The sequence below is a fragment of the Gambusia affinis genome, linkage group LG24 (assembly GCF_019740435.1).
Source record: "Gambusia affinis linkage group LG24, SWU_Gaff_1.0, whole genome shotgun sequence".
Taxonomy (NCBI): domain Eukaryota; kingdom Metazoa; phylum Chordata; class Actinopteri; order Cyprinodontiformes; family Poeciliidae; genus Gambusia; species Gambusia affinis.
This window is the reverse complement of record NC_057891.1, coordinates 4,053,361-4,068,680: the sequence shown is the minus strand read 5'-3', so window position 1 is coordinate 4,068,680 and position 15,320 is coordinate 4,053,361. Positions and strand designations below refer to the sequence as shown.

The window sequence follows — 15,320 nt, the reverse complement described above, 5'->3', positions numbered from 1 at the left end:
CCACAAACGTCAGATTTAGATTTTCTGACCTCAGTTCCCTCTAGAGAGAGTGTGACATGTTTACTGAACTAACATCCTGTTTATCTCCCGTAGTGATTCTTGAGTAGCTTTGCATCTTTTATTCATGTGGACTTTTTTCTTTGTTTTTGGTTTTTATCTGTGGGTCTCATTATGAAGTTTTCGGGGCCCCAGGGGCCTCAAAGTCCAGGTGTCCACTACCATTACAAGGCTGAATTATTTACCAATGTTTGAATAATTCAGCATGAAAATGTTCACTGACAGAGGAAGAGATTCATTTGCTTCAATTGGGACTAATCTGCGTGTGTTTTAAAAACAACAAACACACACTTACCTTCAGAAATTATTTTATGTGTTTGACAAATACAGTGTAAAGTACAGGGAGGGGAAAATCTGAAAAGTGTGGCATGCACTTAAATCCAGCCGTTGTTAGCTAACATTGGATAAAACAAATTGTTTCTTAATTTTTTCAGCATAATCTTATCACAGGTTCTTAATTGATCTAAATCTTTTTTAACAGAAATAAATCAGAAGTTGTTGACCTGAGTTTTATTGCTAATAGATAACTCAGGAGTGTTGTGAGAGTTAACTAAACGTTCATTTGTGGTTTTAAAGCTAACTGAACGGTCAGCACATCAAGAAAATAGAAGATTTTCTCTTTTATTTTGGTCATTTCCATTTAAGATTTAAGATGACTTTTGAAACAGATTGTGCGTTTTGGTTTTTACTTAGGGGAATCAGACTAAATGGGTCTCAATTTTAAGTGTTTCTGTTAGGTGGTATAAATTCATTAAATGTCAATCATTTAAGAATTACATTTATTGGTTAGAGATAAAAATACACAGGTTCGGTACATATCGTCATTTCTTTTATTCTTCTAAAACTCGTTTTCATTTGTTGCACCATTTTTGTCCTTTAAGTTGCAAAGAGGAATTAATCAGAAGAAGAAGAACTACAGCTTCAGGCATCTACCATCTACATATTTAATAAAGCCACTAACTTAAATGTTTCTTTAACGATTGGACCCAAACTGTAACTCTTGCAGGCTAATAGTCTCCATCGTCTCCGTCGTTCTCGTCCTCCGGATTTCCGTCGCCGTCTTCTGAGACGTAGAACTCGTCTTCCCGCTCATCGGCGAATTCGTCGTCGTCTTCGGTGTTCACCCTGCCGGACAGGACGTCCTCGATCCAGTCCTCCAGCTCCTCCGCCGTGGGCAGGTCCTCGTCGTTGGACATGTCCAACCAAACACTGTCCGCCTGCAACAAAGTCCACGCCGTCTTACTAAATGTCAACATTTTCAATCGTTCTAATCCGGGCATTGCTTACGTCGGTGACGTTGACTACACCAATCTGGGGCCTGAACAGATCCAACTTGAAGGTCTTTTCCCAGTAAGTGGTCAGCTGTAGGGACAACACATGTCAGGTTTATGGTTTATTTCACGTATTTTAGGGTTTTTGTGGAGGCGAGGAAATGTAGCGGTGAGGCAGAACCAGAGGGAAGTCATCGGGATCGATCCAGATGATACTCAGCTCCGGGTTGTTGGTGTTGTCTCTCGCCACGTCTTTCAGGATCTCCAGGAACTCGAAGCCATCTGAAGAAATGAACTTCGTTTTACAAGAAAAAAGATACACAACTCAAGATTTTAAATTGCGATAAACATTTACAAAAATATTTAAGGGAAAAAACACAAACTTTGTCTCGCTGTGGAGGAATTTTGTTTCACTCTTCATTGCAGAAATGTTTTAATTTGGCCATATTAGATGATTTTTAAATGTAACTGACATGTTTAAGATTTTTATATAGCAAGTAAGTTTGGACTTGATGAGCTATGTCTATGGAAGTAAATATGTGCCATCAGAATTTGAATAAAAAATACCTCTGAAATTTGAATGTTGTATATTAGTGCTTACTTTTTCAGTATTAAAATAAATTCAGAATATATTTTTAACCTAAAAAAAATTTCAATGTCATTATTTTTGCAGTAAAAAAAAATTCGGTGTAAATTTTTTTACATGGTTGCAATTTTCAGTTATTAAAAAAATTCACATTCCTATTTCAAAGTGATCAAATTTTCAATATACATATTTTTCACAGTTTAAATTTTCAGTGTTAAAAAATTCAGCATATAAAAAATTCAACTTTTCAAAATTCGTTGTGCTCAAATTCGCCGTCTCAAATTCACCGTCTAAAAATTCGCTGTCTCAAATTCAGCGTCTAAAAATTCGCTGTAAAAATGGCCAAGGTTACTTCAGGTCACAGACATTAGCAATGGATGTCCGATTCCAACATCCACATAATCACGTGACACAACCGTATTGAAGAAATACCAGCATCACCCAGGCTGGCGACCATGGAGGCGAACGCAAACCCAACGGTGAGTTTAATGCTTTCATATTTCTATAGTATATTTTATTTTGTGCATGAAGTTTGATACATTATCTTAAAGCCTGATTTAAAACACGGGTTGGGCCGTTGTTAATCTTACACCGTGTAGTGCCGGCATATTACATCTTGCTACCTCCTAGCACCCCCAGCCCCTCCCCGCTGTCCCACGTCCAATTTCCCCAATTTTATTTCAAAAAGAAATACCACTTGGGTCAAGTCTAGAATCTTTAAAGAGAACTGATGGGTGGCGACATTCTGGGTTGTTTGTATGTTGTCTTAGGTGAGACTGAGACAGGCAGTCTTAGTAAAGTCGTAATTTTTCAGGAGATGCTACCGCTAATATCGCTGCCTTGTGTGCTTCAAAGAGGGGCTGTGAACACTTTCCGACATTAATTATAACCACAACCCCATTCTGATCAGCTACCGTATTGTTCAGGTGACTTCATTACAACATCATCCAAAATACTGCTTCTCTTATCTGACAATTGTTGATATACAATATTAATTTACATTCTTTTTACTTTGCCTAAAACCTCGTTCTGTTACCTAGCAACACTATAAACAACCGCCTTTGTTTTTTCAGTTGATTTTAACTAATTTTCAAGAAAATATATGCTTGTAAGTACATCTGTTAACTTATTTTAGATTAAATATCATAATTTAATTTAGATTACTGTGACTTCTCAATGCTGACCTACTGATGTCAAAATACTTTTTTATTTTACTGGCAATTTTTTAATGTTTTTTTCTTTTTCAAGGAACTTTTGCTGAATCATATTTTGATAGACTCCGTGATCGTTTGGAGCAGGAAGAAGCAGTTTTATATCTGGGAAGAGTGTGCACAATCAAAGGTTTGTACAAATGACAAGTTTCAATATGTGATGCTTTTGAATGTCTATAGTAACATTAGCTTTGTGTGGTCTTCAATATGATGAGATTTGACGGGTAGTTTTAATCGTTTATTACTCCATAATTGAAGGACTGAGCGACTGTGGAGAGATCTGTGGGCTGTAACGTGCATCTATTATGACGTGCTACACTACCTTAAAGAAGAGGGATACCTGGACATTTCAAATGAAGCACTCCTCTTCTGTTGCCATTATGTCTTCCTGCCATGTCTGCAGGATGATCTGGATACTTTCTGCAGTGGCTGGGACAATCACCCACTTCGAACTGAAGCAACATGACTCCTAACCTGCTCTGGGTTCTTGGTCGTACACATCATCCAATTCCTGAACCCCACGGTGCCTTGACAGAGGTTATAAAGATTATAACGGAGGCTCAGATGTATTTGCTGAACATTTTATGTTCAGATTTTTATTTAATAACAATAGCTGAATAACGGCAAACGGCTGTTTGTAACCAAGCAACCAAAATCACCAAAGGCAATCATGTTTTAACAAGATAACTATCACATTTTAATAAGATACATATGACGTTATAACGTGATAGGCAGCGCTCAATTTTGTTTCCTGTGACAGCAATACGCTTCCGTGCCAGTTTAAAAATTCACCATTTATGAAATGTAAAGCAAAATGCTGATCATGTTACCACAGAGGTGAATTTCAGGTCTTTTATGGTAGACATGTCAGAGAACAAAAATGTTCTAAATTTGTAATTTGTTTGTTTTTTTCTTTACTCAAAAGGAACCCATTAGGTACATTTGTACATTGTTGTATTGCTTTACATTACTTGAATTATAAGAATCAGAAAAAGTTTTGTCTTATGTTGTTTATTTTCTAATACTTAAAGCAAATATGAACTCATCTAAGTACATTCAATAAAATTTTGCATAAAAAAACAATTTCAGTTTCATATTTAAAACTGCCTGTACAAACAGTACTGACTCAGAGAAATGAAATATCTACTCTGAACATTGTGTTATTCTAGTTCCTCTAGTTTTGAATTTGACAAAACTAGAGAAATTAGAGTAACAGCAATGTTGTCGCTCTAATGAGTAATACATATGATCACATTTAAACATATGTATCGAACTTGTGATCTGACAAAAATCAGAAAATTGAATTGATTCTACATTTCAACAAAACTGTTTTGTTTTAACAAACTGATTCACAAACAAAGAACTGCTACAGCTTAAATGTAGATTGTTTTTTATTTATTTATTTTTTTTTAACAGGTCAATCACTCAAAGCAAGCCAAAGCCAGACTGCGTAGAGGAAATGCATGCTACAAAATCCTCACTGAAAGAGTTGTAATTCCAGTAGTGACAAGGAATTCTTAGTGTTTTGTAGCATGTGGTGTAGTTTTCACGAACAATCTCCACAGACAGACTTGCTGGCAGATTTTCCCATCCAGTCCAGAATTTCATCATGTCTCCTCTTCCTCCACTCCGTGGTCTTTCAGTTAGTAAATTAAGTAAGTGGCTTGCAGATTCAACAATAGCATCCTGACTACCCTGTAGTCACAAAATATATAAAAGACAAAGTAGCAGTTGAAAAAGGATTAGTTAAAAAGAAATTTACACTTCATGAGAATGATCACTTTTACTCAGGAAAGCTCTGTGCTGTAGGGTTCCCACCTTTCAGAAATTAAAATAAGGATCTAGCAGATGGAAAGTGTCATTCTATTTCACTAGAGAAACTAAAACTGCAGTACCATAAGTTTTAAAGAATAAAGAGACAGTATAATTTCTTCAGTTTCCCTCTTAATTTTTTTTTTACTAGCATTCATCCTCACTGACACTGTTCAGCCTGGCATGTGTGTCTTCCCTCTCCTGTATCTTTGCTAGGACATGGTAGAGTATCGGTTGAGGACGTTTTAAAAAGACGCAGGTTGAGAGCGGCTCACCACGACTGCTAACCCTCTTTTGCACCCTAGTGTTTCTAGGCAACCGTGACATCATCAATGGTCCAAAGCGTTCTGGGGTCCTTACTAGCTCCACATTAGCTGAGCTTAACATGTCTTGTGTTTTATTTTTGTAATTATTGTTACACTAAATGTTTATATGCATGTGATAGGCGTTACTGTCGGACATACAGAAATACCGAACAAATCGCGTCTCGTTCACAGGCGATTCCGTATTTTATCTGAAAGGATGGCAATACTACTGTGCTCTTCTCTCATTAAAATTATAGAAACTATATAAAACACAAATAAATCTACAATTTGTAAGATTAACAACGGCCCAACCCGTGTTTTAAATCAGGCTTTAAGATAATGTATCAAACTTCATGCACAAAATAAAATATACTATAGAAATATGAAAGCATTAAACTCACCGTTGGGTTTATGTCGCCTCCATGGTCGCCAGCCTGGGTGATGCTGGTATTTCTTCAATATGACGGTTGTGTCACGTGATTATGTGGATGTTGGAATCGGACATCCATTGCTAATGTCTGTGACCTGAAGTAACCTTGGCCATTTTTACAGCGAATTTTTAGACGCTGAATTTGAGACAGCGAATTTTTAGACTGTGAATTTGAGACGGCGAATTTGAGCACAAATTTTGAAAAGTTGAATTTTTATATGCTGAATTTTTAACACTGAAAATTTAAACTGTGAAAAATATGTATATTGAAAATTTGATCACTTTGAAATAGGAATGTGAATTTTTTTAATAACTGAAAATTGCAACCATGTAAAAAAATTTACACCGAATTTTTTTTTACTGCAAAAATAATGACATTGAAATTTTTTTTAGGTTAAAAATATATTCTGAATTTATTTTAATACTGAAAAAGTAAGCACTAATATACAACATTCAAATTTCAGAGGTATTTTTTATTCAAATTCTGATGGCACATATTTACTTCCATATATGTCGTCCCAAAGCCTTAAAAATTCCTTTCTAAACTGAGAATCAGACAGCTTTCATTATAAACATGCACAAAACTTTCTTGCCATTCCACAAACGTGAAATTGTAGTGTTTCTATTAATTACAAAACATAATTAAAATCACATATGAATAAGTTTTTTCACATAAGTCATTTAAAACATGATGCGCCATGATTATTCAACCACTTCCTGTTGTCTTCTTCATCGTTTCTGCCAGTAGTAACATCCAGTTGTTGATCACATGGCGCAGACAAAGTATTTTCTAAATTACACTAATTTTGAGACAGATGACAAACTATCTTGTCATCAAAAAATCCATTTTTAAATTTGTGTGTTTTCATTAAGCAAATTTATTATTGTAACTTAAATTGACAAAATTATATGGTCAAAGGAAACGCAGCTACAAGAGATTGGACCAAAATTAGTTGCTTTTTGAGCTTTTTTTTAGCCTACTTTGTGTTGTCATACAGGTCCTGTTGATATTGTCTATTGGTTTTAGAGTTCTGGCAATAGTTAGGTCTATTTGAGGCTAATTAGTTATGTGCTTAATCAATTTATTTTATCTGATGCCAGGATCAATCAACATTCGAAAGTCAAGTTTAGCGATTTTATAAAGTGTGATGAAAAATACTTTTCCCCACAGTTAGAAATGGTAAAAATCTTTGAATAGATGAATACGGACCTGGATCTTCCTCCTCAGCGAAGGCAACAATATGTATCCCATCCATATCATCCTCCTAGAGAACAGAAGTAAAAACGTTTTACATCAACTATAATAGAAAAGAAAGTTTGTTTAAATACCAAACATCTCATTGCTCACCCAAATCTCAAACATATTCTCTGCCCGCAGCTTCCTCAGTGTAGCCCTGTAGCGATAACACTGTAAGAAGTCACGCTTTACTTCGTCTGAACTCTGACCTCTACAGAACTTACCTCCTGTGTTGGTTGACAAACTCAACGATGTCCAGCTCAGATAGAGGTCTCCCAGGCAAGATGGCCGGCTCCTCCATGAACGGCTCGTAGAAATTCACTTCATTCATCTTTAGGGAGAGATGTTTGGCAACCTAGAGCAACGTAGTGCTGACAATGTAATACGATTCTTCTAATGCGTTAAATATGTTAATTGCGAATATTTTTTCATTCTACTGTACTAAAAACCCCTAAATATTTTTTTAGAATTGACACTTGCATCTTAATTCTTCAACTAGAAAATTTCTGAAGAAATTTAAATGGGGCCTGCCAAAGTGTGCCCGTCGGTCTGAACGTAGGACTGTCACGATAAAAAACCGTCACCGAAGGTTTTGCAATAAACAACAATGTTGTTGTATGGAGACCATGTTCAAGAAATTTAATGTTAAAAATGGCATAAAAATGCAAGAACACGTTCTCAAATATTAATAAACTTTATATTCTAATTAACTGGAACTGGAAAACATTTTAAATATCCAAAATAATAATAATGATAATAAAAAACCGTAAACAAAATAAGTTATAAAGTCTCTGTAAACAAAACTGTCCTTCAAAAAGAGACCAAAGCACCAAACTGAAGAGTTTTATCATCCAGTTTTTGGAAAAAATATATAAGGAAAAAAGAAAAACGATAAATCCTGAGAATGGAAATTAGTTTATTATGTGATTAACTGATTTATTGATTATTGCAACAGGCCTGTAGCTGAATGTGGGGAAACAAAAACACGTAGCCAGAGCGACGCTACATATTAAAACAAAGATTTAAAGGAGAGAATCATTTCTCTTTGCAGTTTTGTAAAAGTGTTTGAATACTTTTGAAAGGTTTTATGTTTCATTGGAAATTTAAATTCAGAAATATTTTATGTAAATATCACCAAAAAAAACAAAACAAAACCATTTCTCTCCATAAACTGCTTGTATAACAACAGACAGTGTAACCAACGGTAACACATTCCACAGATGAAATAAAACTCTGTGATGTCACAGCTAGAGTCACGCTTGTGATGTCATCAGCCTTCTATCTATGTCACAAACTTCTACCTTCTTGTCATTGCTTGCTGCACTACGGACAAGTTCAGACGTACGCAAAGCACTTTTAGAGTGAGATTGTTTGCAGATAAAGTCGGATTTGAACAAGCATTGTTTTGTGAAAACATGTCACATCAAAGCCAACGTTACTCCAACGGTGAGACAGCTGAACAACATCAGCAAGGCTGCGTAGAGAACAGATCTCCTCCCATTGATTTCCAAAGAGAGATACAAAGACTTGGCTCTCTTTTGGAAATGGAGAGAGCGAGACGGTTGGACGTGAACCAAAAGCTGGCCGACACCCAAAGAGAACTGGAGGACGCAAAAGCTGAGGTAGAGAGGCAGAAAACAGTTAAGAAGATTTTCATCAACAGGAGCAGAGAGCTGAAGAGAGAATTACAGGCAGTGAAAACGTTTAACAACCCAGAGACTCTCAGCCCTGCTGTTATCCCTTCCAAGGTGTGCAGCCAAATAAGAGACAAGACGAAAATGCAGCTGCAAGAGGACTTAGCTCAGATCGTCAATGAGGACGCGTTCATGTCACAGATTAAGGCAGAAAAAGAAAAAAATAACGCCCTCCAACAAGAACTGGACCACATCAAGGCTTGCTACGAGGAGCTTCGACCCAAATCCGAAGCAAACATTGGTGAGGAGAAACTGCAGGTTGACATGCAGCTGGTCTACGAAGACAAAATCAGGCAGGACCAAAATCTCCTAGATAAAATGTTCAAGCAGATCAGCAGCTTCAAGGAAACCAATAAACGTCTGCAGAGAGAGCTGGAGCAGATGAACGGTTCATACCAAGAACTAAAGAGGAGGTATGAAGCAGATGTTTCTGCCCTCAGACAGCAAAACGAAGGTTACCAGCATGAAATGACTCGGGTGAAAGACGCTCATTTGGAAAAAACCAAGAACGACCTTATTGAGCTCATCAAAAAACTGAGAGCAGAAAAGGACGATCTGAATCGGAGAAAGGCAGAAGACTTCTCTTTCCTGCAACGGCAATCAAATAAGACAACAAAGCATGTTCGACACGTTCTGCAGTTCTCAACAGTTATTTACCAGGAACTTAAAGCCAGATACGAAGGAAATGTTTCTGCTCTGATACAGCAAGAAGAAATATTTAGGCAGAACGTAGAAAAAGAGATGAAGGCTTATTCAGAGAAAATGATGAGTGACATGAAGATGATCAACAAGCTCAAAGCTGAGAAGGACAGTCTCCTAAAACAACTGACTGCCTACCAACAACTGCACTCTGGCTGTGAGCTTAAATACAAAACAGAGCAGGACAACAGGAAAACCGAGCTGCAACACAGAGACAAATTACGACCTCCAAGACAAAATGTGGACCGTCTGTCAGAGGACACTGATGTTCCTGATGCGTCTCCCAAGGAGGTAAAGGATTTTGTGGAAGGCATGCTGAGGGAAATGGGAGTCATGGAAGTGACAGAGGAACCAGTGGAGACAGCGGCCAAAAAGAAATCAGTGTGGAAAAAGATACGACACAGTTTGAGGCTCTTCCACAAAAATGAAAGAAAAACAAGAAAACTTTTGAATCAAGCAACTAGGAAAAAAGGTCAAGTGAATTTCTGAGCCGTTTACAAAACCGCAAAATACATTTCTTAATTTAGACCTCAAAAAATGGTCGTGGGTTTTCTCCGGGTGCTCCGGTTTCCCCCAGATTTCTAAAAATATATAAATTACAGTTATTGACCAATCTACATTGTCCTCGAGAAAGGTAGTATTCATTTCTAGAAAATTGAATTTGCAAACGGTTGAGATTGGAGAAACATTTGTGGTGAGAAAAGCAAGAAAACCTCTAAAACAAGATACTAGCAAAAGAGTCCAGGTGAGTCCTGAACCATTTTTAAACCCCCAAATTACATCTCATATTTTAGACTAAAAAACAAAAAGGTCAGCACGGTGAGGCAGTGGTTAAAACGGCATCGTCACAGAAACGAGGTTTTCGTTCTCAACCGGGTGCCTCTTTCTGTGGGAGTTTGTCTGTTCTGCCCGTGTTAGTGGGGGGTTTTCTCCGGGCGCTCCGGTTCCCCCCACGATTTGAAAAATGATGTAAATTGGGGTGATTGACTAATGTACATTGTCCTCAAGAAACATAGTATTAATTTCTAGAAAATTGAATTTGCAAATGGTTCAGATTAGAAAAACATAATGTCAGGTGAGAGTTGCTCTCCACAGGTTGCCCTTTGCTTGATAGTTAGTTGTTGCCAGGAATAAACCCAGTCCTATTTTCTTTCTTAGCAGCAAAAGTTGTTCTCACTGTTGCTTTTGATATAGGTCATACAATAAAAGGAGGAAAGAGTCGAGGAGGAGACGACGATGATGTAGGATCTTCTCTTACCTGAGAATAATTTGCTTAAGACCAGCAAATTATTACAGACACACAATTACTTATCTTAAAGATAAGTAATAATTTACTTTTTATCTTAGAGATAATCTACTTATCTCTAAGATAAGCAAATTATCACTTATCTTAAAGATCAGTGATAATTTGCTTATGCCCTAATTTCCACACGACTCACAAACACAACCTTAATGCTCTTCATGTAAGTGGCTCACAAAATCAACACAATGTTTATGACGCACACAAATACAGGCCACAAGCACACAAATGTCGACACGTTGTGTGTCTGACCCACACAAACATACTGTATATTCCTACATAGCTTATTTCTTACAAATTGCACTAAATCATCCTCTTGCCGGTTCTCAGGCTCAGATTCTGTCTCTGACACCCAGAGGAGGTTAGATGATCCCAAATGCTCCGTTTATTTTCCATTTGTAAATATTTCTGACAAAATGTGTCTAAAACATTTAAACACATTTTGTTATTAATTAAACTAAAAAATTTAGTTTAATTTTTAGCTTCACCGCACAGTCACTTTTAGATATAGAAAAAGTGTGAGTCACAAAAAACCCCCAAGCGGTTCTGGATCTGAACTCAAATCCAGAACCGCAGAGCATTCTGGGAGATGAAGGCAGAAGAGAAGCTGTGGCAGCTCTACGTTACACTCTCTTTGGTTACCTAGCAACGACCTGTTGAGTAACTTGTGCAGGAGCAGTTTCAGGTTTGGCCACTTTGCCTCATAACTGGTTAAAAATAATAACAATAATAATAATAATAGTGAAAGCTGGATAAAATGGGACATTTCATGCCACCAGTTTGTTAGTATTTTGGATCATTAAAACAAAAGACTAATCAATAACTAGAAAATTTAAATTTAAATGGGGCCTGCCAAAGAGCGCCCGTCGGTCTGGACCCGGCGTTCCGACGCTGAAAGTATCATGTATTGCTAACAAGCGATACATGTTGATTAGCCTTAGAGGTGCTGATGCACTAATTCTTTTTGAGAAGTTGAACATCCAGCCGTTTTTCTTTCCCAGGCCTTCATTCACATCATCAGCCCTTACCTTACCCTGTTCTGCTACATTTTCTTTTAACGCTCACTATTTTTATTTATTTTTAAATTTGTAAATATGAAACATTTCAGAGCAGCAAAAAAAATCTGATCAAATAATTAATTGTTAAAATCCACACATGGAAAGAACGGCACTCTTATTACTTACAGATTTATCGAATGTTGCAAAGAACTTGATGTAAGGTTGAAATCTCTCTGAAGCTTCCTGGAAAGCTTTGTAGTCTGACAAAACAAGTAACAGAAAGATTAATTAGCTAAGAATAAATAATAGAAGCATAATAAAAAGAAGCCTCGATGTGGGAAGAAAGTAGCAAACCACTTAATCGGGGTTTAATAAAAAATAAAAAATCTGTGCCAGGATTTTTTTTTTGGACTATAATTGCAGTTTGACCTACTACATGAAAAGCTGGGTGCTATTAAAAGCGTCTCCTGAGACGAAGTGAGAGTGTCTGGAATCAGGTTTCTCTTTAACAGGCTTCATGGTAATGTAGCATCATTAGCCTCTGGATCCTATTAGCATCTCAGCGGCTCATTGGGGCACCAAAGAGACGGCTGCTACTTTTTTAACCCACTCAAGCTGCAAGATGTTAGTTTTATACAAAATATTTAAATGTATAAATATAGAGATTAAATCTGTCACCATATAAAGTATCCAAAAATTGTACTCAGATAAGTCTAGCACTACTTCAACATGTTTTTATTCAAGTAAAAGTAAAACGTAGTAGTAGAAATTACTGAAGAGTAAAAACGTCTGCTCAAGTACTGAGTAACTACCTATCAATCATTTAATATTTAAAAATTACATCATCAGACAACCAAAAATATAAAGTTACGTGGAAATTTGGGGTATTTTAAGGACCAAAAATGACAATAATTCACATAAGTAATAAAAAATAACAAAATCATGCAAAATAAATTTTTCAAAATCAATAAAAAAACTGATTAAACTTTAACAAAAGCTGCAGGTGTGTCTGTCTGGTGAATGTTTGGTTAAAATATGTTTGTTTTTCATTTAGTGGGTAAAAATTCTGAAATTTTACTAAAGTTAGAGCAGAAATATTTAATAATAAAATTACTCAAGTAGAAGTAAAAAATACAACATAGTAAAAATACTACTAGTAAAAATGAGACGGAAGTGTCTGTATTTCAAAATTTTTTCCATAAAAATTACTCAAGTAAATGTAACTTGTGATAGTTTTGTTAGGTGGGAAAAATTAAGCTCCTCCTTTTTCTCCCAGTGCTAACTAGAAACAACCAATCAGAGGTAGGAGGCGGGTCTTAGCGCTGTCACTCATGCTCGTGTACATGCTAGTCAACAAAGCCTGTTGTGAATGCTAAGACTTGTTAGCATAGCCACCGATGACAGCGGATGAACAGTTTTTCTGTTGTTTCCACCATTAACACATTTGGCACAATGTTGATTGGGAGCATTAAGCCCCGCCTCCTAGCTCTGATTGGTTGTTTTTGACCGGGTGGTGCAGCTCAAGGAGACATAACGTGTCGACAGTTTGAACACGTAAAAGTTACACGCTGCAGCTTTAAACACGTCATTTAAAAGGTGAATTGTCTCAGAGTTTGGACGGACTGACGTGAGTCCTCTCCTCTGAAGTAGCCGATGAGGCGGATGTCCTCCTCCATCCTCTCGAAGGCCCGCAGCTCCATGGCATTGTTGATGATCTCCACCGGATCCTCCAGAACCTGGAAGCAAAATATGACACTTTTCACTCCAAATGTGGTCTGAATACTAAACATGGTGGTGGCAGCAGCATGATGTGAGATTATTTTCTGGAGGTCAATTAAGAAATTGTGCATTAATTCTTGAAAATCAATTATAATATCCCAATAAAACACAGTAAAATGTGGTTTTGCATTTAGGTGATTTGGACAGCAACGTTTTCTCTAAGGGATGAATTGTTTAAAACTTCAGTTTCACAACCCTTTCAACGTCAGTTGAGTGTAAATTAAACTATTTAGATCTGTTATTTGATATTAGGAAGCAAAAAAGTTGTGTTTTTATGGAAGACCAAACTTTGGATTAATCGTGAGATAAATGCCGTATTTTCCAACTTACATCCAATAGAAATTCCACTAAAGTGTCGGCTGAAAGCTCCCCGTCGAACTCAATGACGCGGTCCTCCTTAAACACATAAACACTTCCGACCTCCTGCAGACCTGATGGGGACCAGAGGGATTATTTAGCTTCATAATCAATGATAATCAATCAATATCATCAGCGTTAGATGTTAAGTCGTACCTAGTTTGTTTGCTACTTTGGCGTCTTTCTGGGAGTCCACCATTCCAAAACCAATGTCTTTATTCTCCAGGACTTGAGCTGTGAGCTGGAGAGTCGGAGCAAAAAGAAATCAGCAAATAAATGAGACGGAAGTGTCTGTATTTCAAACCAAAGAGTTGAGATCCTCTGTCTTTGTGCTACTGTTGAGAATTTGTGAATTTTTAAATGTTTTTAAGAACGGTTATGATTAATAAAATGACCCAGAAACAACTGAATGCGTTCAATCCACCGGACATCACATAATGTGTTTAAGAAATAAAAAATGTAGTGAATTAATCAAGTTGACAATACTAAAACAATTCCTTCAGGTTATACTAAAGCAGACAAACAGAAGGAAAAAGTCAAACTTTGGTTTCTGCTGTTTTTGCACTAAATAAATCACATCTAGTCCTGTCACAATAATGATATTTTTAAGAAATTTAAAGCTAATATTGCAAAAATCAATAAGCTTTAAATTCTGATGAGTATTTAACGCTGGAAGACATTTTAAAAATCCAGAATAAATAAATAAATCAGTAAATAAAATGAGTTCTCTGCCTCACCTCCAGCACCAGCTCCGTCATCTGGAAGCGCTTCTGCAGGCCCTTGTTGTTGGGCACCGGCTCGTGGAAGAACAGGCACAGCAGGTCGTACCTCTTCAGGGCCTTCTTGTAGTTGCGCTCATTAATGTCCAGAACCCGGTCCTTGCCGTCAAAGTTGGGGAACTCCAGACCTTCCTCGGCTCTGCTGTGCAGAACCAGTCGGAGGCTGAGGCTGGACCAAAGAACAGCCAGCAGGATGTGCTTCATTGCTGAATGACGTTTAGTTGAATAAAAACGGTTAATATTTTTCGCTTCTTCTTCTCGTTTTATAATCTGTCTCCTCCTCTTTCTCACCTCATTCCAGTCCAGATCTCTGGAGGATTTTCTTTTCCCCGTCCTCTCTAGAAAGCTGATTGGACTGAACTCATTTACAGAAGATTCACCTGACATACATATTGTATTAATAATTTGTCAGCCATTGGGCAGTGATGCTCTTATACATTTTACATAAGAAAAACATTTATGAATCCCTTTTCATCATTTTTAACACAAAGGATGCCTGATTGTGAAGTCCACAAAACTATTTTATGGAAGAATGGTAATAATAAAGAAGAAAAAATACCTTTTGTTATTTTTAGAATATATGGGAAAACTGCTTTCCGTATTCATTTGTTCCAGATATTACTGGTAACTGAAGACTGATGATATTAATTGCTGTACTCTTCCTATCATGCATCTATTTAGATCTATCTTTTTTTAACACACCTTATTCTCTTTTAGTTTTTACATTTTGTTAGTTTTTCTCTTAATTCGGAAAAACCAACATTCAGGACATGAATAAATCTGAAGTGAACTGGTGAAAAGGAAT

General features: G+C 36.7%; 2 protein-coding genes across 2 annotated transcripts; one reads left to right on the top strand and one right to left on the bottom strand.

The window, feature by feature from the left end:
- Window positions 1–351: 351 nt before the first annotated feature.
- On the bottom strand, window positions 352–15,277 carry LOC122827300 (calsequestrin-2-like). The gene is made up of 11 exons (XM_044110081.1): window positions 14,474–15,277; window positions 13,893–13,977; window positions 13,710–13,810; window positions 13,228–13,336; window positions 11,787–11,860; window positions 7,134–7,264; window positions 7,021–7,066; window positions 6,883–6,937; window positions 1,510–1,610; window positions 1,345–1,419; window positions 352–1,274 (listed from the first exon to the last, which is right to left on the bottom strand). The coding sequence occupies exons 1-11, from the start codon at window positions 14,900–14,902 to the stop codon at window positions 1,065–1,067; spliced, it is 1,416 nt and encodes a 471-aa protein (XP_043966016.1). The 5' UTR covers window positions 14,903–15,277; the 3' UTR covers window positions 352–1,064.
- Window positions 7,809–11,303, top strand: LOC122827299 (paramyosin-like). Its single transcript, XM_044110080.1, has 2 exons — window positions 7,809–10,047; window positions 10,497–11,303. Exon 1 carries the CDS (start codon window positions 8,325–8,327, stop codon window positions 9,789–9,791), a length of 1,467 nt encoding a protein of 488 aa, XP_043966015.1. The 5' UTR covers window positions 7,809–8,324; the 3' UTR covers window positions 9,792–10,047; window positions 10,497–11,303.
- Window positions 15,278–15,320: the final 43 nt, after the last annotated feature.